The sequence below is a fragment of the Equus caballus genome, chromosome 10 (genome assembly GCF_041296265.1).
Source record: "Equus caballus isolate H_3958 breed thoroughbred chromosome 10, TB-T2T, whole genome shotgun sequence".
Classification (NCBI taxonomy): domain Eukaryota; kingdom Metazoa; phylum Chordata; class Mammalia; order Perissodactyla; family Equidae; genus Equus; species Equus caballus.
Genome location: NC_091693.1, coordinates 14,974,700 through 14,995,603, shown reverse-complemented (window position 1 = coordinate 14,995,603; position 20,904 = coordinate 14,974,700). Strand labels below are relative to the sequence as shown.

Genomic DNA, 20,904 nt, shown 5'->3' with positions numbered 1-20,904 from the left:
GGAACGTGCCTGGACATCCCCAAATCCCCGCGCTCTGCCCTCTTCGGCCTCCGTCCGCCGGACCCCAGGGGCGGGGCTTCTCAGCGGCTGACCGGCCGCCGTCGCCGCGCTCTCCGGTGTGCCGCCTGTTGGCTCGGTTAGTGATTTGGGAGGGAGGAGGGAGGGTGAAAACATCTGTGCCCCTGAGGCAGGAGGGGGCTGGAGGCCGAATTTCTCAGTTTTCGGAGCAGAAAGAGAAACACATCCAGAAAGCGAGCAGACAGGATCCTGGGTCCCTGGGGAATAGGGTCTGGGCGCCAGATTTGTAGGTCCCTGGGAGTGACGCCCGAGAATGGAAGAAGGGAACAGGGTGGAAGACTGAAGGCTGAGGCGACTAGAAAAGATGAAGGCTGGGGGCTCGCTGACCCGAGGCTTCCCCACCCCTTGCTTTTCAGCCATGCCTCCGCCGCGGGGTGACGTGACCGCCTTGTTCCTGGGGCCTCCGGGCTCGGGAAAGTCCCCTCTGATCGCAGCGCTGTGCGACAAAGATGTGGAGATGGTCGAAATCCCCGACGGACGGCCGGACTCCGGGATCCCCAGCCTGCGAGCTGCGGGCCCAGGCCTCTTCCTGGGCGAGCTGAGCTGCCCACCTGCAGCGCCGGGGCCCTGGGCGGCCGAGGCCGACGTGCTGGTACTGGTGCTGCCCGGCCCCGAGGGGAATGGGGAGCCCCTGGCCCCCGCGCTGGCCGAGGCAGCGCGGGCCGCCCTGGCCCGAGGGACCCCGCTGCTGGCTGTGCGGAACCTCCGTCCGGGGGACTCCCAGAATGAAGCCCAGGCCCGGGATCAGACCGCGGCCCTGCTGGCCAGCGCGGGGTTGGGAGCCGCGGCTCTCTTCGTGCTGCCGGCGGACTGCGGCAGCAGAGACGGCTGCGAGGAGCTCGAGCGCCTGCGGGCGGCGCTGCGGAGCCAGGCGGAGGCGCTGCAGAGGTGAGCGCAGATTCTCTGGGTGGGTTGGGGAGGCCTGGGCCTTTAGTCTAGACCTCACACCCCTAACGGGCTCTTTGAGATCCGCGAGACCCCTCCCCCAGTGAGTTTGGGGCCAGCCTTATCCAGATATCTGCCTGAGGCCCTGCTCCCTCATCCAGGTCGCTCCTGCCCCTCTGGGCAGGTTTTGAGGTCAGAGAGGTTCCACCCACAAGTTTGACCCTTTTCTGTCATCTAAGCCCAGCCTCAGCCAAGGGTCTGCTGAAGATCCCAAGCCGTCATCCAGTTCCTGCCTTCTGCGAGGTCACAAGCGCCCCTCCCGCGCCCCTCCCTAGCCAGAATTCGAAGGGAGGCGGGGACCTATTGCCCAAATACTGCCCCGAGGCGAAAGCTTGAAGGAAGGCTCAGTGTCATCACACAAGCTTGTGATCCCCGTGAAAATTTTACCCGAAGGCTTTCGAGTCTTCTCCGTCCCTCCTTCCATCAGCTTGGTTCTCAATCAACCGTGCTCTCAGTGAGCTTTGTTATTTCTGGGCGCCCTCCTCCACCTCCTTTCTCTAACCCCTTCTCACTTCTGTGCCCACTTGCTGACTACCTCCTGAATTGTCTCCCCCGACCCGGAGCTGCCTCGTTTTGTAGATGTCAAAAATGAGGCTCAGAGAGAGGCAGCCTCCCCTCCAGGTCCACTGCTCATCTTTTCTCCTTAGCCGTAGCCCCTTGGTAAGGACTAGTAGATGAGGCTTCTCCCCTCACCGGCCCTTGCTCCCCTCCTCGCCCTAGTCTCAGGAAGGAGCGCCCTTCGTGACCTCTCCCATGTCGACTTTCGGTTAGTCCACGGTACAGTCGCGATTGTGTCTTTGCTCCCAGCCCCACCCCCTGCGAGTTTTGCCCCGCTCAGCCCAGCCTTTTCTTAACCCTGCAGGTCCCTCGGAAAAGCCCCGCCCCAAAGGCTGTATCCGAGAGAAGTCTGAGCAGGGTTCCCATTTTTATCAACTCCCCTCCCCCACAATCCCTGCTTTAAGTCCTGGTTTCTGTTTGCTGTGCCGTCACTCTGCCTCCTCCCTTTCCTGCTCCGGCCTTCCTCGGGGATTTTTCGGAAAGCTCTGCCCTTGTCGTCGTAACCCAGTCCAGCCCCTCTTCTGCCCTTGACCCCATCCCTCCCTGTCCCCGCAGGCTCCTGCCACCGGCTCAGGATGGCTTCGAGGTGCTGGGCGCAGCAGAGCTGGAGGCTGTGCGCGAGGCCTTCGAGACGGGTGGCCTGGAGGCCGTGCTGTCGTGGGTTCGCGCGGGCCTGGAGCGACTGGGCAGTGCACGGCTGGACCTGGCGGTGGCCGGCACAGCTGACGTGGGCCTGGTGCTGGACATGCTCCTCGGTTTGGATGCCGGCGACCCAGGTGCGGTGCCTGCTACGGCTCCCGCGGAGCCCACGCCTTACCCGGCCCCAGAGCGCCCCAATGTGGTGTTCTGGACCGTTCCTCTGGGCTCTGCGGGCACTGTGGCCGCCCCCCACCCAACCCACTACGACGCCCTCATCCTTGTCACCTCTGGGGCCCCCACGGAGAAGGACTGGGCCCAGGTCCGGCCCTTGGTGCTACCAGATGCGCCGCTGGTCTGCGTGCGAACAGACGGCGAGGGCGAGGATCCAGAGTCTCTGGAAGAGGAGGAACAGGCGGAGAAGCCCAGCGGCCAGAGCTTAGAGAACGCAGGCGGAGGGGGGTTGGAGAATGCAAGTAGTGAGGGAGGAGAGAAACTTGGCCCTGGATCGCAGAAAGCAGGCAACGGGGAAGGGTCAGAGAAAGCAGGCCGCGAGAGTTCGCAGGAGGTTGGCGTCGGCGTGAAGAAATCGGGCGGTGGGGACTCGGAGCGGGCGGCCGCCTTGAGCCCAGAGGACGAGACGTGGGAGGTGCTGGAGGAAGCGCCGCCGCCGGTGTTCCCGCTGCGCCCGGGCGGCCTCCCCGGGCTCTGCGCGTGGCTGCGGCGCGCGCTGCCTCCGGCGCAGGCGGGGGCGCTGCTGCTAGCGCTGCCGCCCGCGTCTCCCGGCGCGGCCCGAACCAAGGCGGCGGCGCTGCGGGCCGGGGCGTGGCGGCCGGCGCTGCTGGCTAGCCTGGCGGCGGCGGCGGCGCCCATCCCGGGGCTAGGCTGGGCGTGCGACGTGGCGCTGCTGCGGGGTCAGCTGGCGGAGTGGCGGCGGGCGCTGGGGCTCGAACCGGCGGCGCTGGCACGACGCGAGCGCGCGCTGGGCCTGGCACCCGGGGAGCTGGCCGCGCGCACGCGCTTCCCCGGGCCGGTGACGCGCGCCGAAGTGGAGGCGAGGCTGGGCGCCTGGGCGGGCGAGGGCACGGCTGGGGGCGCGGCGCTGGGCGCGCTCTCCTTCCTGTGGCCCGCGGGCGGCGCAGCGGCCACCGGCGGCCTGGGCTACCGCGCGGCGCACGGCGTCCTGCTGCAGGCACTCGACGAGATGCTGGCCGACGCCGAGGCCGTGCTGGCGCCCCATGCGCCCGCGCACTGAGGAGTGGGACGAAAGCCGGGGCTTCTGGGGGCGCCGGGGGCTCCAAGTCCTGGTTAGAGGGAGGGGGGCTGAGGGTCCAGACTCTGGCATGGGACGTCTGGGCCTCTGAGATAACAGCGGGGGGCCACCACGCGGAGTTCTGGATGCTCGAGGGGGAAGAGGGCTCTGACTACTGGTTGGGATGTGTGACTTTCAGTTACCCGGATTCCTGGGTCCTGAAGGGGAATAGAGTCTGGGGACCACGGAGCATGATGCCCAGACTTGTATCCTGAGGGAGTTGAGGGGTGGACTCCTAGAAGGGGGATATCTTCGTCTCCAAGGGAGTAGAAACTGGGGCTATTGGAGGTCTAGTCTTGCATGGGGAGAGGGAGTGGCAGCTCTGATTCCTGATGAAGGGGTGTCTCCATCACACTGGGGATCCCAGTGTGGAGAACGGGGTCTGAGTACCCTAGGGAGCTGGGACTCTTGGGCTTCTGAGTCACAAAGGGATATAGAGTCTAGGTTTCCTGGGGAAAATGGCCTGTACCTCAAATGGCCAGTTCCTCAAGAGGCAGGGGGCTTTGAATCGTCACTGGGGGGAGGGGTGGTCTCTGGGGTCTCAGACTCCTGGCTCTCAGGAGGGCTGTGGACCTTGGTTCCTAATTCCTAGGTGGTGGGAGGGCTACATCTAGAGGAGGGAACAGAGCTGGAGACCAATTGGTCCCTCTTGGTCTAATATTTGCTTCTTGGGGGGTGCCTGGTGACCCAGACTCCTTTCCCAGCTGTTGTGGGGAGGATGGTCCCACAAAAATGAGGGGAGGAGGCAAGAGGGGTGTGGTGGGCTCTGAGGAAAGCCAGAGACCAGGAATGAGGCCTGGGTATGGAAGGGGAGGAAGCCATACCTCGGAGGAATCTCCCACACACCCCTAAGGGATGTGGATCCTGGCAACTGCCTCTCTCTGAGTTTGCCCCGGAGGGGATATGACTACCCCATTTTGTAGGTGCTGAGCAATTCACCGGCTCTCTGGGGATTCTGTTCCTCTGTCACTCTCTCCTTTAGGGGTTTCTATCTTTTTTTGGTCTTGGTTTCTTCTATCATTAAACCTTAACCCTTTCTGGCCTTGGTATTTGGCACACCTGCCTTTCTGGAAGAGCAGCCATATTGCTGCCCTAATTCAGACGTTTCTGTGTTGGCTACCTCAGGTATCCCTAAGAGGCCCCGCCTTGGAGTACCCAGCACCCACAGAACATCAGGGCAGTGTTCCAGACCGTGGGAATGTGCCATGAGTGAGGCAAAGACAGAAACCACAGTGCTTGGAATGTTGTAGGCTGCCAGCTACATGCAGAGGAGAAGCCACAGGTCACAGAATTCTTCAATGTCAAAAACAGAAAGCGGGGACCTGAGGGGCCATCCAGTAGAATCTCTTTTATGATAGATGCGGAGAGCAAAGCCAGGAGAGGGCGGGCTCTAGATCCAGCAGCACACAGCAAGGCCCTGTGTGGTCTGGCCTCTGCCTGTTCTCATTCTCTGCCCCACCTCATCCTCCAACCAGCTTGACAGATCTTCCTTCTGATGCTTGACTGTGCCATCTTGGGTCCTGCCTCAGGGCCTTTGCACTTGCTGTTCTTTTTGCCTAGAATGCCTGGCTCTGTCCTGTCAGTTAGGTCTCAGCTCAACTGTCCCCTCAGAGAGGTCTTCCCCACCGCTTTTACTGAAGTAGCTCACACACCCCATCATTCATCTCAGTCGGTTAATTTTCCTGATAGCAATTATTACTATAGAAAATCACCTTATTTATTTATTTATTTGTTTATCAGTTATTATCCCTTGCCTGTCTTGTTCCCTGCTGTACCCCCAGCACCTAGAATAGTGCTTGATAAGTGCTTAATAAGCACAACAGGTGCTTATTAAATAGTATTTTAATTCATTTGTCAATGGCAGAACCAGGTCTGAAATGTAGATTGCCAGCCTCTTGCCACCAGACAGGGGAAAGAAGCGAGATGGGGAGAAACAAACCTCTCATGGGAGAGAAAGCCCTTGTCTGAGGTCAGGGGACCTGGGAAGCAAGCACAGCTTTGCCACTGTCACTCTGGGTGACTTGGACCAGTGCCTTATTTTCCCATCTGTGAAATGAAAGGGCTGGATGAGAACCACACGTGTATCCAAGATCCTCTTTCCTCCAACAGCTGAAGACCAGGGTCACCAATCTGAGGGGCAGACGCTTGAGGGATGGTACCCCCGTCTCCAGCTTGAATTCCCACCAGTGGCCCAATTTGTCCCATCAAAGGCGAGAGGCCCATTGCTCTGTACCGAATGGCTCCAGCATTGGCCCCCGAGCTCTTGCAGCCTTAGGGTAATGTTGTTCATCTGGATCTGTGATACTCAGTACAGCACCGTCTCCCCTCTCCTCAATCTAGCCTTCAGGCCTTCCCATCAAGCGTGCCAGAGCGGGAGAGCCACCGAGCGGCACTGTCCAGTCGAAACAGAATGCAAGCCACATATGTGATTTTAAATTTTCTTGTAGCCACATTAAAAAAGTAAAAGGAAACAGGTGAAACGAATTATCATATGTTTTACTTAACCCAATATATCCGAAATATTATCATTTGAACATGTCATCAATGTAGAGAAGTGTTAATGAGATATGTTGCATTCTTTGATGCTAAGTCTTTGAAATCTGGTGTGTATTTTATACTTACAGCCCATCGCAATTCAGATGGTAAATTTTCATCAGAAATACTTGACCTCTATTTAGATTTCCTAAAATTCATATTTGGAGAAGGAGATTCATATACCCAAGTTGTCCCAATTATATTGAATAGTTTTCCGATAACTGAGATGAGTATCAATTTTTAAGCTAATTAAAAGTAAAATGTAAAATGCACTTTCCCAGTTGCACTAGCCACATTTCAAGGGCTCAGGAGCCAAAAGTGGTGAGTGGCTATAGCACTGGACAGCACAGACCTAGAACATTTCCATTGTCACAGGAAATCCTATTAGCACAGCTCTAGCCTCACACAGTCCTTCTACTGACCTTGGGAGTGACCTTGGGTGAGGCACTCCGCAGATGGCATCTACCTCACAGGGTAATTGTGAGAACATGGTGTGTGTGCAAATATACATGCATTCCCCCTCACACGTCAGCATGCTGGAACCCCTCCTGAGAAGGCTGGTGCACTGGGAGCTCAAAGGTTAGCCTCCTTGCCCTTGCCCCCATGCCCTCAGCCCCTGGCAGCACCCAGGCGACTCTAGTCTGGGCACCTTCTGTCTCACCTGCATGCCTTTGCTCACAGAGTGCCCTCCTCTATTTCTGCTACTTTGACGCCATCTCTGGTTTGGTCCTGCGTGACGTCTCTGCCCTCACGCCAATGGCGATCGTGCCAGAGGTGGTATCTGAGAAAGCAAGACCCACTTTTGTTTGCATGGCTCTGTCCATTGGGGAGTGCTGATTGTGTTTATGTAGTTATAGGCCAGCACTCTTGGGTGTCACGTCTACTTTTTGGGGTGGTTGCCTTTTAAATCGTGACTTTCAGTGGGATTGAATTTTAGGCTTTGTGGAAGCATAAAGTTGCCAGTGAGGCATCTGTCTCTGGGAGCATCCAAGCAGAAAAGACTAAGACTCCCTTGTGCACTGACCGCTGTCTGCCGTCAGGGTGTGAATATGTGGCACCTCAAGGCTGGAAGACCCTCGAAGGCAAGAATTCAAAGAAGCGTATGATGAATCTTAGCATTGCCATCGCTAGAAGCAGAATAGACACAAAAAACTCAAGTAGATGAGACAGTCTCATCACCTTAGCTGAGTTTCGTACACTTCTGGGTAACGATGGAGGGACTTGTGTCCACTGGAGTGGGGAACCATGAAGGGCAAATCAAGGGTGTGGTTGGCCTGTGGTGCTTCCTGGAGGAGTGAATAAAAATGAGTAGAAATCCCATTGTGTGTTTGTTCTTTGGGGATTTGAAAGGAAAAAAAGATACTTGGGATTCGACTGGAGCTGGAAGCCTGGACTCCTGGGTCTGAGGGAGGAGCGGCCAAGGGTGGGGACTCTTGGGTTGTGGGAGAGGAAGGATGATGGGGGTCTATACAGGAAAGACTCCTTGGGCTGGAATTGAGGGACTCTGAGTTTTTCCACCCTGGGAGGGGGCATGGACCAGGGACTGTTTAGACCTTGCGGGCTTGTGATGGTAAAGCATCTTAGCTCTGGAACCAGCCTGGCCCATTGATGCCACCAATTTGTTCAGCTTCTCTGTAGCCACGTCCTTGGATAGTGCCTTCTCATCCTAACTCCAGACTTGGCCATGTGATTTGCTGGGCCACTGGGACAAGAACAAACATGATGCAGAGGCTTGGAAAGTGCCCGTGCCTTGGGGCTTCCTCTCTAGCTGCCCTTGGGGTCCCTGCCACCACTGCCATGTCAAGAAGTCCTGGCTAACCTGCTGAGTAATAAGAGATGTGGCCCAGTTGGCCGTGACGCCCCAACCCACAGCCAGCCAACCCTCTGAAACAGAGCTGCCTAATGGACAGAGAGCTGAACCCAGCAGGGACCAGGAGAACTACCCAGCTAATCCCAGACCAAATTGCCAACCCGTAGAATCCTGAGCTAAATGATAACTAAGACAGGCGTGTTCCCTCTCTCTGTGATGTGGTATCTTTCTCCCCCTCAACACGACCCAATAAATCTCAAATCTCAATCTCTGCCACTTTTTCACTGTGCAACTCCAATGTGACATCCCTTCTCTGAGCCTCCGATTCTTCTGAAAACCTGTGATAATAATAGTGCTGATCACATGGAGTTGTTGTGAAGATAAAATGAAAAACAGCCCCTCGGAGGTCATGGTGGCCATTTGTGCTGTTTATGAAACATGTCCATGTCAGGGCAGGATTGCATGTCCTGGGCCCCGTATGCTTTGGTGGGGCCGTGTGAGTGGTCCCATCCAATGAGTTGTGTCAAGTCACTTCTGGGTAGCAGCGTTTAATCACCTATGTGAGACTTCCCTGTGCACAAAAATTGGCAGCGTTCAAGTGTGGCTGCTCTGTCTGTTATGGAATGTTAGCACACCTGACTTCATCAGGGACCTTAAATACAGTTGGCCTCTGTGCTCCTGTGATCTCTCATGAGAAGAACATTAGCCAGGAGCCACTGATCGCAGAAGATTGTGGAATCCCATGGAGGAGAACTGGAATCCTCTTCCCAAACTGGAGCCAAACCAGCCAATAAACAGCCAGAAGCAGACCCACCCACAAACCCCTAGAAGGAAAAATGCTTGTTGTTACAAGTCTCAGTTTGGGGATGGTTTGTTACACAGTGTTACTGCAGCATTAGCTGACTAATGCAACTTTGTCATTTTAAACCACTGAGATTAGGGGCTTTGTTACCGTAGCATAATCTAGTCTGTCTTGATTGGTGATGATGTTTAGCACCTGCCAACTAATGGCCACCCAGTAAGTGGCAGCTATTATGATGATTATTATTTACTCAGACATATTGTCTCTAGAACTGCACTAATTGCTTTTTTGTTTTTCTTTCATTTGACTCTTAAAACAACCCTCTGAGATTATAACTTAATATCCACATTTTGCAGATGTGAAAACAGAGGGAAAAAGAGGGAGAGGTTGTTAGGAGAGGTGATCGTGGACTCAGGAGTCTGACCCTCCCTAGCAGTTTGACCCAAGACAAGCGAACACCACCATCTGTGCCTCAGTTTGTTCATCTGTAAAATGGGGATAATAATGTCAACTACATAGAGTTGTGATTCTGAAATGAGGTACAGCATGGAAAACAGAGCACAGGGGCCCAGCTGAGAGTAATCCTTCAGTAAAAGGTTGGGTCTTCCCTCTCTTCCTTGCAAAGAAGGGGTTGCCAAGGGTTGAGACCTCTGCTTTCTACATCCTACTTCCCCAGAATGCATCCCCTCACAAGGACTCAGGCTTGCTTTATTAACCTGTTTAATTTATAGGCACATGGGGAGCTGTCGGCCGAGGACTAATGGGGACCTCAAGCCACATTTTCCTCACTTCTTCACTCAGCCCTGCCAGGGGGCTGGGGTGCTGGAAGGCAGTCTGCTCGGCGGAGGAAGTAGAGATAGGAGGCTGAGGGCACCTCGGCCCCCTCCTTGGCGTAGCAGGCACTCTCTGTAGCACAGCCCCGAGTGGCAAATTTGGTATTGATGATACCTAAGAGGGGGGTTCAGGCTGGAGTCAGGGCTTCCAACCCCTCCCTCCTATGACCCAGGAGCCTTGGCCCCTGCCACCCCCTCGCCCAGTTCCCAGGAGCCACCATCCCCTCTAGAACCTGGAAGTATTAGCCTCCAGTGCTGGGGCCCCAGTCCTCTCCTCCAGAGATCTAGGTGTCCCTCACCAGCCTGCACGTTGCCAGCAAAGTAGACGCAGTGGGTTTCCTGGCCAACGCAGCGGGCTGCCTGGGTCCCCGGGCATGTCTCCTGGAAGGGTACGACGCAGGCGGGGCACTGGAGGCCGTTCTCAGTACGATTGTTCTGGGGTGCTGAGGATGAAGGGGCAGTGTAAGGTGACAGGGTCCTTTAGACCCTTCCCCAAGCTCGCAACAGCCTGGGGAACAGCGGTTGCTAATGGACACTGCATTTCACAGGCGAGGAAACTGAGGCTCAGAGTGAGCAAAATGCTTGCCCAGTGTTACAGCATGGGTCAGTGGCAGGTGACAGCACACACAGTGGGCTCTTGGGGCGGGCTGGAAGGGACTCCCCATGCCGGGCTGAGCTGGCACTTACGGGGCACGGAACCTTGGTTGCAGCCTTCGCTCTGGCAGCAGTACGTGTAGGACACCATGTAGTCCTGGGAGCCCATGGTGGTTGATACGAAGCCTGAATAGCAGTCGCTGAACTTCATGCAGCCCTTGTAGGTGTTCACTGAGTGGCGGCCCTCTGCAGGATGGGGGACAGGAGGGAAGGGCTCGGTGGCGCTGGCTGGCCCCACCCTGGCTTCCACCCTGGCCTCAGGGTCTCTCCCAACCCTATACCTCCCCCACCCTGCGACTGTCTAGGGTGGTCTCTTCCAACCCCTCAACCACGCTCCCTTATCTCCCTGGGGTACGGTCTGGAGTGGATTCTTCGATACCTTCCCCTCCCCCCACCCTCGCTGTTGCCATAGCCCCCAGTAAGCCTTTGATGGTCTCTTGCAGCTCCCCATGGCCAAACCCACGCGCCTGCCTGTCGTGGTCCCTTCCGCCCCGCCCCACCGCACCCCACTGCCATCCTCGAAGGGTCCAGTGCCCCGCGGTCTTTTTCAGGCTTCCTATGGCTGCCCCCATGCCTGTGTGAAATGGTCTCTTCCAGCCTTCCCGACTTTTGTCGTCCCAGCATCTTGGAAGTCCCTTCCAACAAACTCTGGGATGCCACCCTCACCCCCCACCCTGCAACACCCATAACCCTCTCTGTCTAAAGTGGTCTCTTCCAGATTTCCCCATGGTCACTCCCTAGACCTCCCACCGATGGTCTCTTGCTACCCTCCTAGGCTACTTCTAGGTCTTGCCTGAAGGGTCTCTTCCAGTCTCCACCTCACTGTGGTGGTCTCTTCCAACCCAGTCTAAGAGTGTCCTCCTCTTCACCCCACTGAAGGGTGGTCTTTTCCCACCTTCCTCTCCTCCTGGGCCCAGGGTCCGTATCTCCCTTCTCTATGTCTGGGTGGTCTCTTCAAGCTTTTCAGGTGCTTCCCCTACCTGCCAAAGCTTGCTAGGTGAGCAGGGCTGCGTGCAATCTTCTATCCCACCTTCCTTACACACCCTCTCCTGTCGGGATGTTTTCTCCTTACACTCAAGGTTTCCCTTCATCTCCTGTCACAGCCTTCTTCCCGGCGCCATGCCCCATCATCTCTCCTCCTGTGACTAATGGTCTCCTTCAGCTTCGAATGAACACCTCCCACCCCGTGGTCTCTTCCATTGCTCCCCTTCCCCGTCATCCTTTCTCGGGTCTGGGATGATCTCTTCCATTTAAGTTATGCCCCTCTTCTCCCATTTTACTCACCGGCCTCCCCCTGCCCCGTCTCTACTCTTTGCGATGACTTGCTCCATACTTCTCCATACTTCGGGATTATCTTCCCTCTCCTGTCTGCTGTGCTCCCTTCTACGTGTCTCCCCCTACCCCAATATCATCTCTCCTCCTCCTGTCAGGAATGGTTCCTTCCAGCCCGCACTACCCACACTTCCACCTGTGGTGGATTCCTCCTGCCCGCCCAGAGTGGTCAACCTGATCACATTCCTCCCAGCCTACCTCAGTCTCTTCCTCCCCTCTGCCCCGCTCCCCTTCCTCTATGCCTATTAGATTCTTCCCCTCTATTTCTCTGTTCCCCCGTGTCCTTCCCTCACCCCTCCCGCCTAAGAAAGTCTCCATATCTGCCCTCCCATCTTCTCTTTCGGAGGGTCTCGTTTTCTGAAATCCCTGACAACAATGGTATCTGTCTTCCCATTAAATTCACTTCCCTCCATCCTCCTCCAGGTAGTCTTTCTCTCTACTCTGCCCGCCCACCACGGGACCGTGACGCACCCCCCCCCCCCCCCGCCCCCGGCTCCGCGTGGTGGTATCTTCCACCCTGAGGGCGCGAGGGTCTGGCGCCATGCCGCGAGGACCTACTTGTGCTGGACTCCCCCACGACGATCACGCAGGCATCCTTGCCCGCCTCGCAAGTCTTGATTTTTCCGCTGCACGTGGGCCCGGAGCCCCTGCACATCTCACAGCTTAGCGGGCACCCTGCAGTGAAGAGGGCGGGGCTGAACGCATGGGTAGTGTGGTCTGGGGACCACAACATTGACTGCAGAGTCCAGAGGGAGATGGGGGCAGGGGGGCCGGGCTTTTGGGTCCTGACGGAAGAGGGACGGGTGTCTCCCTGACTGTTCATGGGCGGGCATTGACCGCTGTCCAGGAAACTGTCCCGAGCTCTGACAGGGACGCGGTGGTGATGCCAGCAAAGCTGCTTCCAGGGGCGGGAAGCGACTCCGCCAGGGAGCCTGTTTACCTAATTACAAGGCTGGGAACTTTGGACGCTAGGGTCCTCTGAGAAAGCTCAGGGACAGGGAGTGGTCCTGGCGAAGTTTCCGTGGACTTTTGTGAAGCTTCATGTCCAGCTGGTTCTTGGACGTGGGACCCTCCGCCTTGTAGATACCGCACACAGCTCTCGTAGACAGTAGGAGCTCAGGCAGGGGTACCTGAGGCTGGGGTGCGCATCCCAGATCAAGACGGGAGAGCGAGGACCAGGAGGGCTGAGGGCATGTACTCCTTGGTCCTGAGAGAGGAGGCAACTGGGGGCCCAGACACCTGGGTCCTGGGGAAAGTGGGGCTTGCTCGAATTCCTGCTTCTAAGGGAGGAGCGTCTGCGGGGGCCTGAACTCCCCAAAGTCCAAGGAGAAAGGAAATCTCTCCTCATCTCCGTTTTTTGTTTTTTTTTTAAGATTTCCCTTTCGAGTCACGCTCTCTTAGGATTTTCTAGAATTCAGATGTCTTATTTCGAGACCCTGCATGGAGGACAGAGAATTCAGAGGCCCTGAGTCCCCTCCTTTCTCAGGGACCCCATCAAGTGATGGGGCTAGTCCTTTTGAGCTAGTCCTCTCCTGGGGCCCCAGGCTTTCTCTTCCTTGAGCCTCTGCCTTCGCCATGAATCTGAATTCCCACGACACCTCCTCTTTTCCCCTTGAGGACCTTGCTGAATGCTCTCTCCTAGTCCTCTCTTTCCTGAGGGTCCAGGAGTCCAGGCCCCCAGTCACTTACCGAGACCCAGCAGGGTGCAGAGCAGCGCGGAGGCCAGGAGGAAGGTAGAGGGCTTCATGGTGTGAGAACCTGTTGTCCTGGGTCCCAGCCCTTATAGGAAGCTAAGGAGGGGCGGGTCTGGACCCACCTTCACCCTGGGGTGAGAAACAGCTGAGGTAAGATCTCAGGGCAGGCCTCTGCGGCTCTGGGTTTGGGAAGTGGAACCAGAATCTGAAAGGGACGTAGGCCTCTTGTGCTCAACCCCTCTTCCATAGGGACCCCAGGAGTCTGGGCCTCCAGCCCTCTCTTCCATCAGGACCCAGAAAGTCACTTTCCAGTTTTCTCACATTCTCACCGCCCCTCCTTTTTTTCCTGGCCTGACGCCCAAGGTCAGAGTCAGGTAACTTGATTCCTTATAGGTGTAGAGCAGCTGCAAGGACTGAGATCCCGTCCCTTGTCTCTTCCCAAGAAAGCGCCCAGCGTGGGTGGGGCCCTACCTGGGAGCGCCCAGCACGTCCAGGCTCGTTCTGCGGGGGCCCAGAGCCTCGTCTCCCTTTCCTTCTCCGGGTTCTTGGCTTCATACTCTCTCTTCTGTGTTTGTGCGGGACCCCGCCTGGGGCTGCATCCCTGGGTCTCACGGAGACCGAACAGAGGGGTGCCTGTCAACGGGCAGGAGCGGGACGTAGTAGGAGACAGATGCCCACAGGTCACATTGGGAAACTGAGGCATGGGTGGAAGCACTCTAGACTGGGTGTGTGTGTCTGGTTTGGGAGCATGCTTTGTGTTTTATTTAGGTCTTTGACCCACTCTCTCTTGGCCTCAGGCATAACCCTGAGAGAGATCAGAGGGTTTTTTCGTGTGAGTGAGGTTGTGGGGTAGCGGGGAAGAGTGTAGCCGCAGGAACCGGTGGAGGGGGTCCTATTGCCATAGGTTCCAGGATCCCAGAGAAAAGACTCAGGTTTGCTGTCCTCTTGCTTTCTAGGCTTCGGTTTGGGCGGTGACTACGTCGTCCAATGAGAATGGCGAATTTTTTCTAGGGCCCAATCGTGGGGGGCCGCTCCTGTTGCTAGGCGCCCAGAAAGCAGGGTGTTTACGTCACCGGGAGCGGGGCTAGAGAGTGGCGGGGCCAATGAGAGGCGGGGCTAGAGGAAACGCCGGTTGCTAGGGGACTCGGCGCCTTGCTCCGGAGAGGCGCGACTGGGCCTGCGCGGTGTCGACGCGAGCGCGGGCGCGCCGCGGTTTGAAAGGCCCAAGCCTCGCGCGCTTGCGCACTTAAGCCCGCGCAGGGAGCAGCGGCTCCCCGCCCCCCAAACCCCGACCCTACTTCATCCTTCGGTCCTGGCGGAGCCCACGACGTTGACATGCCGGAGATCCGCCTCCGCCATGTGGTGTCCTGCAGTAGCCAGGACTCGGTGAGGGACTGGCGTGGGGGAGGTTGGATGACGTAAGGGAATTCTTGCGGGGGCGCTCTATAAGAAGTTTTGGAGCGTAAAAGGGAACTTCATGGAAGTCTGAGAAGGGTCACGGGGGAATTTCCAGGGGGCTCTAGGGAATTCTGGGGGAGATATGGAGTAGAGGGAGATCTGGGCGTCTGTGGGACTTCCGGAGAGAAAAGGAGGAATAGGGGAGCTTCCTTGGAGAGCCCATAGGCGACCTTCCAGGGCAAGATGCTGTAGGAGACTCAAGGCGGGGGGGGGGGGGGGGGGGGCGGGGGGGGCATTAACGGGGAAACTTAAATGTTGGGGGGGGGGTCTCAGGGGACTTGGGAGGACTCCGAGGAATAATCTGAGGGCTGGGGCCCTAGCCCTCATCTCTGTACCCTAACTTTCCCGTTCCCACTCTTGTCTCCAGACTCACTGTGCAGAAAACCTGCTCAAGGCGGACACTTACCGGAAATGGCGGGCAGCCAAGGCCGGCGAGAAGACCATCTCTGTGGTGCTCCAGGTGATCCTGTTCCCCACTCTCCATCTTCTTAATAGGAGTCTGGGGACCCAGGGCCCAGACCCAGCTCTTGAGCCAACTGGCAGTGAGTTGAGGCACTTTCCCTTGTGAGCCTCAGCTTCCTTACCCGGAAACTGGGAGTCTGATCACTGTGCCCCTTAGCAGAGGAGAAAGGTGATCCAAGGCCTGGGCCAAGGGTGACCATAGGAACCAGTGTGTGGCCCCAGGTTGCTTCTACTTTCTGGGCCTCGTTTCCTCCGCTGGAAAGGGTGAATCATTGCCATCTATCCTGCCTTCTAAAGTCATTGAGCTCTGGGCTGGAGGGTGTCTCGGAAGATTGTCTGAGCCAGTCAACCTCATTTTAAAGACGGGGAAACAAGCATCGGGAGGGGAGAAGTGGCGTGGCCAGTCTAAGCTACCATTTCTGGCATGCTGGCCAGGCTCTTTCTGAGTGCTTTTGTCCATGGTCTCACTAAATCTGCCCCACAGCCCTGTGAAGGTGGAGGGAAGCAAAGAGGAAAGGGTGGTTTGACCGGGGATGGGTACAGAATTCCAGACAGGCTGTTCTTGTCAGGGATAAGCAACCGGTGGGAAAAGAGAGCTAAGTGTGTTTTAAGCATCTGCTCTTTGCCAGGTGCCGGCCTGGGTGTCCTGCCTGCGTGATCTCACTCTTCACAAGTTATTGCCATTAATAAATGTCGGTGCTGAGACCTGAACCCATTGTTGGTGCTCTTAACCACTCTGTCACACTGCTTTGTGTTCATACATTGGCTTTCTTGATTTTGGCCGTATTCCTTATTTCTGAACGTAGGGCTGTTTGGGGAGGGACGTTGGGGGGGCAGGCTTACATGCGTGTGCTGAACATCGTCTTGGTCTCTCTGTTGCCCTGTGGTTCTGAAAAAGTTTTGAGTCACAGAGCCTTTGAGAATTAGAGAGAAGCTGAGGATTCACTTCCGAAGAAAAATACTCAGACCTACAAGATTTTCTGAATGATTTTAGGACTTTAAACATCTCCTAGGTCCCTAACGTGGCAATAGTAAGGAGAACTAACATTTATTCAGCGTCACAACTGCCAGTCACCATTCTAAACACCTCACGTGGATTCACTCATTGAATCCTCATAAAAACCCCGTGACCCACAGTCTGTTATTATCCCCATTTTACAGATGAGGAAACTGAGGCCCAGAGAGGTTATGCAACTTGCCTAGAGCCAATTTTGCAAACTGAGGATATAAGGTTGCTGACGATTTAGTCTTGGGACCTGGATTCAAGTCCCCAGCTCTCCCTCTTACTCACTCTGTGACCTCAGGCAAATTGTTTGATTTCTCTGAACCTGTTTTCCTATCTGTCCATTGGGAATAAGGAGGTCTAAGCCCAGGGCTGTTGTGAAAATCTGGTGACATAATGCCTGCACAAGTGCTCTGTCAACATGTGAGTGTTTGTGTAAAGGGAGGGATTCATGTTTTTATTACCGAGTGATGATTCTGCTGGGCTCTCTTATGATCGGGTAACCTCAGGAAAATCACATTCCATTCTGTACCCCCGCTGCAGTGGGAACAGAGACATCAGAGGCAGAAGAGACAGCACATGGAGAGAGGGAGCCAGAGAGGCCGGGAACAAGACACAGCATGCTCTGGCCTGGGAGCCTGAGGGAGACATTGCAGCTGACACATTAGGTTGGGGTGTCCGGGTTTGACGTGACTTTTGGACATCCAAGGGGCAGCATCCAGGAGGCAGTGAGGGCTCAGACGTGAAGCTGGAGACAGAGGCGTGGAAATTGTCAGCACAGGGACAGGACCTGTAGACTCAGGAGTGGATAGATTCATTCATTGAATAATTATTTATGAGGTGCCTTCTATCGGCCAAGCACTGTTTTGGGCACTGGGGTGATATAGCAGTGGACAGACGGACAAAAATATGTCCGTGCTGTGGAGCTTTTGTGTAGTAGGGAAAGACTGACAAATCGGTAAGTAACATACGTCAGATGATGAGTGCTGTGGAGGAAAATTAAACAGGCAAGAGGAATGGGGAATGCCTCAGCTGGGGGAGCAGGCAGTGACAAGAGGTTTTTATTTAAATAGGGATCTAAGAAGGCCTCCTCAAAGTGACATTTTTGCAGAGTGAGCTATGCAGATACCTGGGGCAGAAACACAGACTCCAGGACGAGCTGGTGCCTGGCGTGCTGGAGGAACAGCAGGGAGGCCAGTGTGGGTGGCGTGGAGTCAGCCAGGGGGAGAGAGGTAGGAGGTGACATAATGGGGTGGCGGTGGAGGGCCCCCAACACACTTAGGGCCTGAAAACCATTGTAAAGACTTAGGCTTTTACTCTGGACCAGATGGGAGCCACGGAAGGGCGCTGAGCAGAAGAGGAACAGACTCTGACAGGTTCTTGTGGAATCCTCTGGCTTCTGTGCTGAGAAGAAACTGCAGGGGGCAAGTGCAAGAGCAGACAGCATCGCAGCCATTGTTAATTTATCTGACGTTAGAGACCCTTTGGAAAACATCGTTGCATTTGGCGCTGGCCAATATGCAGGGTGACTCCAGACTCACCGAATGCTAATTTTGGTTCTTTTCAAGCAAGTGATAAGGCAGGAATTTCCAGACCCCAAGACATGTAGACTAATCTGTGGGTTTTCCTGCTACCCTGTATTTTCTCCTGCAAACAATATTACACCACATCCGGATGTTACTACATAGGGTTCAGCCCTCTACTTGTGACAGCCCCACACACCTTTTTTGTTTGTGCTAGCCACAGGAGGCTCTGTCGCCAACTTGTCACCTGCTCCCAGGAGGGGAGTTCCAGCCTCTTTGCCAACCGCTCCTGGGCCGGAGGGGAGGGCTGGGACGTGGTCCAGGTGTAACTCTGGTGCCCCACTGGAGGTGTGTTCTTTAGAAGAAACGTTCAACAGCACGGTGACAAATGTTTTGTTTTTATTTTTCGGTGGTTTTCTAATCACTCAGTCTGCCATCGTGGTGTTTTAAATTTGTTTTTACCTTCTTTTGACGTGTGACGTGTGTACAGCAAAGAGCACGGTTCAGTGAATCCTCACTAGCTGTAACCTATGGACCCCACACCCAGATCAAGTAACGGAACATGCCCAGCCTCCTGGCGCCCCCTGGCACTACCCCCACAAGGGTAACCACGATCCTGATTTTTAACAGCATAGATTCGTTTTGCCTGGTTTTGAATTTTATGTAAATGGAATCATGCAGAATATGCTTTTGTGTCTGGCTGCTGTCACTCAACATCATGTTAGTTTCATTCGTGTTGTTGGTTCATTCTATTTCTATAGTATTCCATTGTGGGAAAAAAACATTGTTTTATTGACTTTACTTTTTGAATGGGTATTACATGCATAGGGTGCAAAATTCGAAAGGCACAAAGAATATCCCCTTCCACCTGCCCCCATCCTCTCCTGCTCCCTCCTCCGACTCCTGCTACCCAGTTCTTCTCTCCTGAGTCAGGCACTGTTAGTGGTTTCTCGGGTGGCCCTCCCGGGTCACTCTGTACACATATAAGCATATCCATCCCCCTCACCACTCCTTTTAAAGTACATAGTATATACACTATTCCTCCCTTTGCTTCTTTTCAAATAACAATATATCTTACTGATCCACTGTCATTGCATAAAGTTCTTCCTTATTCTTTGAAACGGTGTGTCATACTGCCTTTCGTGGATGTGGAACAATTTTGTAACAAGATGTCTCCCAGGAACTTTGCTAGCCTTCCGAGTCCCGTTTGTTTCGCTGTCATGAACCGTGTCTTCCTGAGAAAGGTGCACACAGACCCGGGCCACAGATGACAGTCATCTTGTGCCTAAGCCCTTCTCTTCACAGCTGACGTTTACAGAACACTCACTTCTTTTTTGAGATAAAATTCACCGTATTAACCATTTAAAGGGTACAGTTCAGTGGTTTTTAGTATATTGATAATGTTCTGTGATCATCAGCACTATTCAATTCAGAACATTTTCATTACCCCAAAAAGACACCCCATAACCATTAAGCAGTCCCTCCTTATTCCTCTCTTCCCAGGTCGCCCCTGGCAACTACTCGTCTACTTTTTGTCTGTGGATTTGCCTGTTCTGGACATTTCATATAAATAGGATCATACAATGTCTGGACTTTTGTGTCTAGCTTAAAGGTTAGCGTGATGTTTTTGAGGTGCCTCCGTGCTATACCATGCATCAGTACTTCATTCCTTTTTACAGCTGAATACTGTTCCGTCATATGGGTGTGTATACCATACAGTGTGTATCCATTCATAAGTTGGTGGACATTTGGGTTGTTTCCATGTATAAATGTTTTTATCAGAAATTTTTTATTTATCCAAGAGAAGAGATACAAGGGAACATATATATGTGTTTAAAGTAGAAGTAGTTATATAGGCACTACGAATCAGTCATTTAAGATATGGATACTACAGTTGTCCTCCCTTACCCGAGGTTTCACTTTCCTCGGTTTCAGTTACCCATGGCCAACTGCAGTCTGAAAATGTTAAATGGAAAATTCTGGAAATAAACCATTCGTAAGTTTTAAATTTCACGCTGTTCTGAGTAGCGTGATGAAATCTTGCGCTGTCCACTCCATCCCATCCTGGATGTGAATCGTTCCTTTGTCCAGTGTATCCACACTGTATATGCTCTTCGCCCATCAGTCACTTAGTGGCCGTCTTGGGTATCAGATCGGCTGTCATGGTATCGCAGTGCTTGTGTTCAAGTCACCCTTGTTTTACTCAATAATGGCCCCAAAGCATGGGAGTAGTGATGCTGGCAACTCAGATATGCCAAAGAGAAGCCATGAAGTGCTTCCTTTAAGTGAAAAGACGAAAGTTCTCAACTTAATAAGGAAAGAAAAAAATTGTGTGCTGAGTTGCTAAGATCTACGGTAGTTTTTATTGCAGTATATTGTTGTGATTGTTCTATTTTATTATTAGTTATTGTTGTTAATATCTTACTGTGCCTAATTTATAAATTAAACTTTTTATCCTTTGTATGGATATAAAGGAAAACATATATAGGGTTTGGTACTATCCATGGTGTCAGACATCCACTGAGGGTCTTGGGATGTACCCCCCGCGGGGGCTACTGTATATACAAGGCAAAGCTGGGGCCTTGTGCTTATATTGTGGGAGAGGTAAAGATGTTGAATTTATACCTCAAGGACTGAAATAGGGGAGTTGAGAAAGGGTTTTAGTCTATAGTCAGGCAATTGGTCCAAATTTCTCTGCCAGTCATTTGCTTTGTATGATGTGTGAGCTGTTTATTAACCTGTCTGAGCCTCAGTTTCCTCATCTGTAAAACCAGGAGGGTAACAGACCCTCCTAAGGTGGTTGTGAGGGTTCAGTGACGTCTGGCCCAGGAAGAGCTTAGCCAAGTGTGGTAGACAGAATAATGGCCCCTAAAAAATGTCCACATCTTAGTGCTCAGAACTTGTGAATATGGTCCCTTACATGGCAAAAGGGACTTTGTGGATGTGATGAAGGGTCTTGAGACAGTGAGGTTATGCTGGCTGACCCAGGTGGGCCCAATGTAATCTCAAAGGTCCTTGTAAGGGAAAGAAGGAGGCAGGAGTCAGAGTCGGAGGAGGAGATGTGACGATGGAAGCAGAGGTCGTGTGATGTCATTGCTGGCTTTGAAGAGGGAGGAAGGGGCCATGAGCCAAGGAATGCAGGTGGCCTCTAGAAGCTGGAAACAAGGCAAGGAAACAGCTTCTCCCCTAGAACCTCCAGAAGGAACGCAGCCCAGTCGACACCTTGATTTTAGCCCAGTGAGACCAAATGTCAGCCTCCTGACCTCCGG

The 20,904-nt window shown here is 54.2% G+C and overlaps 3 protein-coding genes and 1 non-coding gene across 10 annotated transcripts in view; 3 read left to right on the top strand and 1 right to left on the bottom strand.

The window, feature by feature from the left end:
- The first annotated feature begins 1 nt into the window (after position 1).
- Positions 2-7,384, top strand: IRGQ (immunity related GTPase Q). The gene is made up of 3 exons (XM_070222986.1): positions 2-136; positions 435-966; positions 2,137-7,384. Exons 2-3 carry the CDS (start codon positions 437-439, stop codon positions 3,470-3,472), a joined length of 1,866 nt encoding a protein of 621 aa, XP_070079087.1. The 5' UTR covers positions 2-136; positions 435-436; the 3' UTR covers positions 3,473-7,384.
- MIR9092 (microRNA mir-9092) lies at positions 6,782-6,926 on the top strand. The gene has a single exon (NR_128115.1). It is a non-coding gene; the product is annotated as a microRNA mir-9092 (primary transcript).
- Positions 7,385-9,379: 1,995 nt separating the features above from the next.
- PINLYP (phospholipase A2 inhibitor and LY6/PLAUR domain containing) lies at positions 9,380-14,585 on the bottom strand. 4 transcript variants are annotated; one of them, XM_070222992.1, is made up of 6 exons: positions 13,661-14,585; positions 13,185-13,318; positions 12,054-12,170; positions 10,197-10,349; positions 9,809-9,952; positions 9,380-9,624 (listed from the first exon to the last, which is right to left on the bottom strand). In XM_070222992.1, exons 2-6 carry the CDS (start codon positions 13,240-13,242, stop codon positions 9,470-9,472), a joined length of 627 nt encoding a protein of 208 aa, XP_070079093.1. In that variant the 5' UTR covers positions 13,243-13,318; positions 13,661-14,585; the 3' UTR covers positions 9,380-9,469. The 4 variants fall into 4 exon arrangements, with proteins under 4 accessions (XP_070079093.1, XP_014583410.1, XP_014583453.1 ...); XM_014727924.3 differs by having other exon boundaries at positions 9,743-9,952; positions 13,661-13,677; XM_014727967.3 differs by lacking the exon at positions 13,661-14,585 and adding an exon at positions 13,511-13,629.
- The window catches only part of XRCC1 (X-ray repair cross complementing 1), a 26,645-nt gene continuing 20,181 nt past the window's right edge, over positions 14,441-20,904 (top strand). For all 4 annotated transcript variants that reach the window (XM_070222985.1, XM_070222984.1, XM_023649809.2 and 1 more), the window contains exons 1-2: positions 14,441-14,575; positions 15,015-15,107. In XM_070222985.1, coding sequence (XP_070079086.1) covers positions 14,525-14,575; positions 15,015-15,107 — 144 coding nt within the window. In that variant the 5' untranslated portion in view covers positions 14,441-14,524. The remainder of the gene's footprint in view (positions 14,576-15,014; positions 15,108-20,904) is intronic.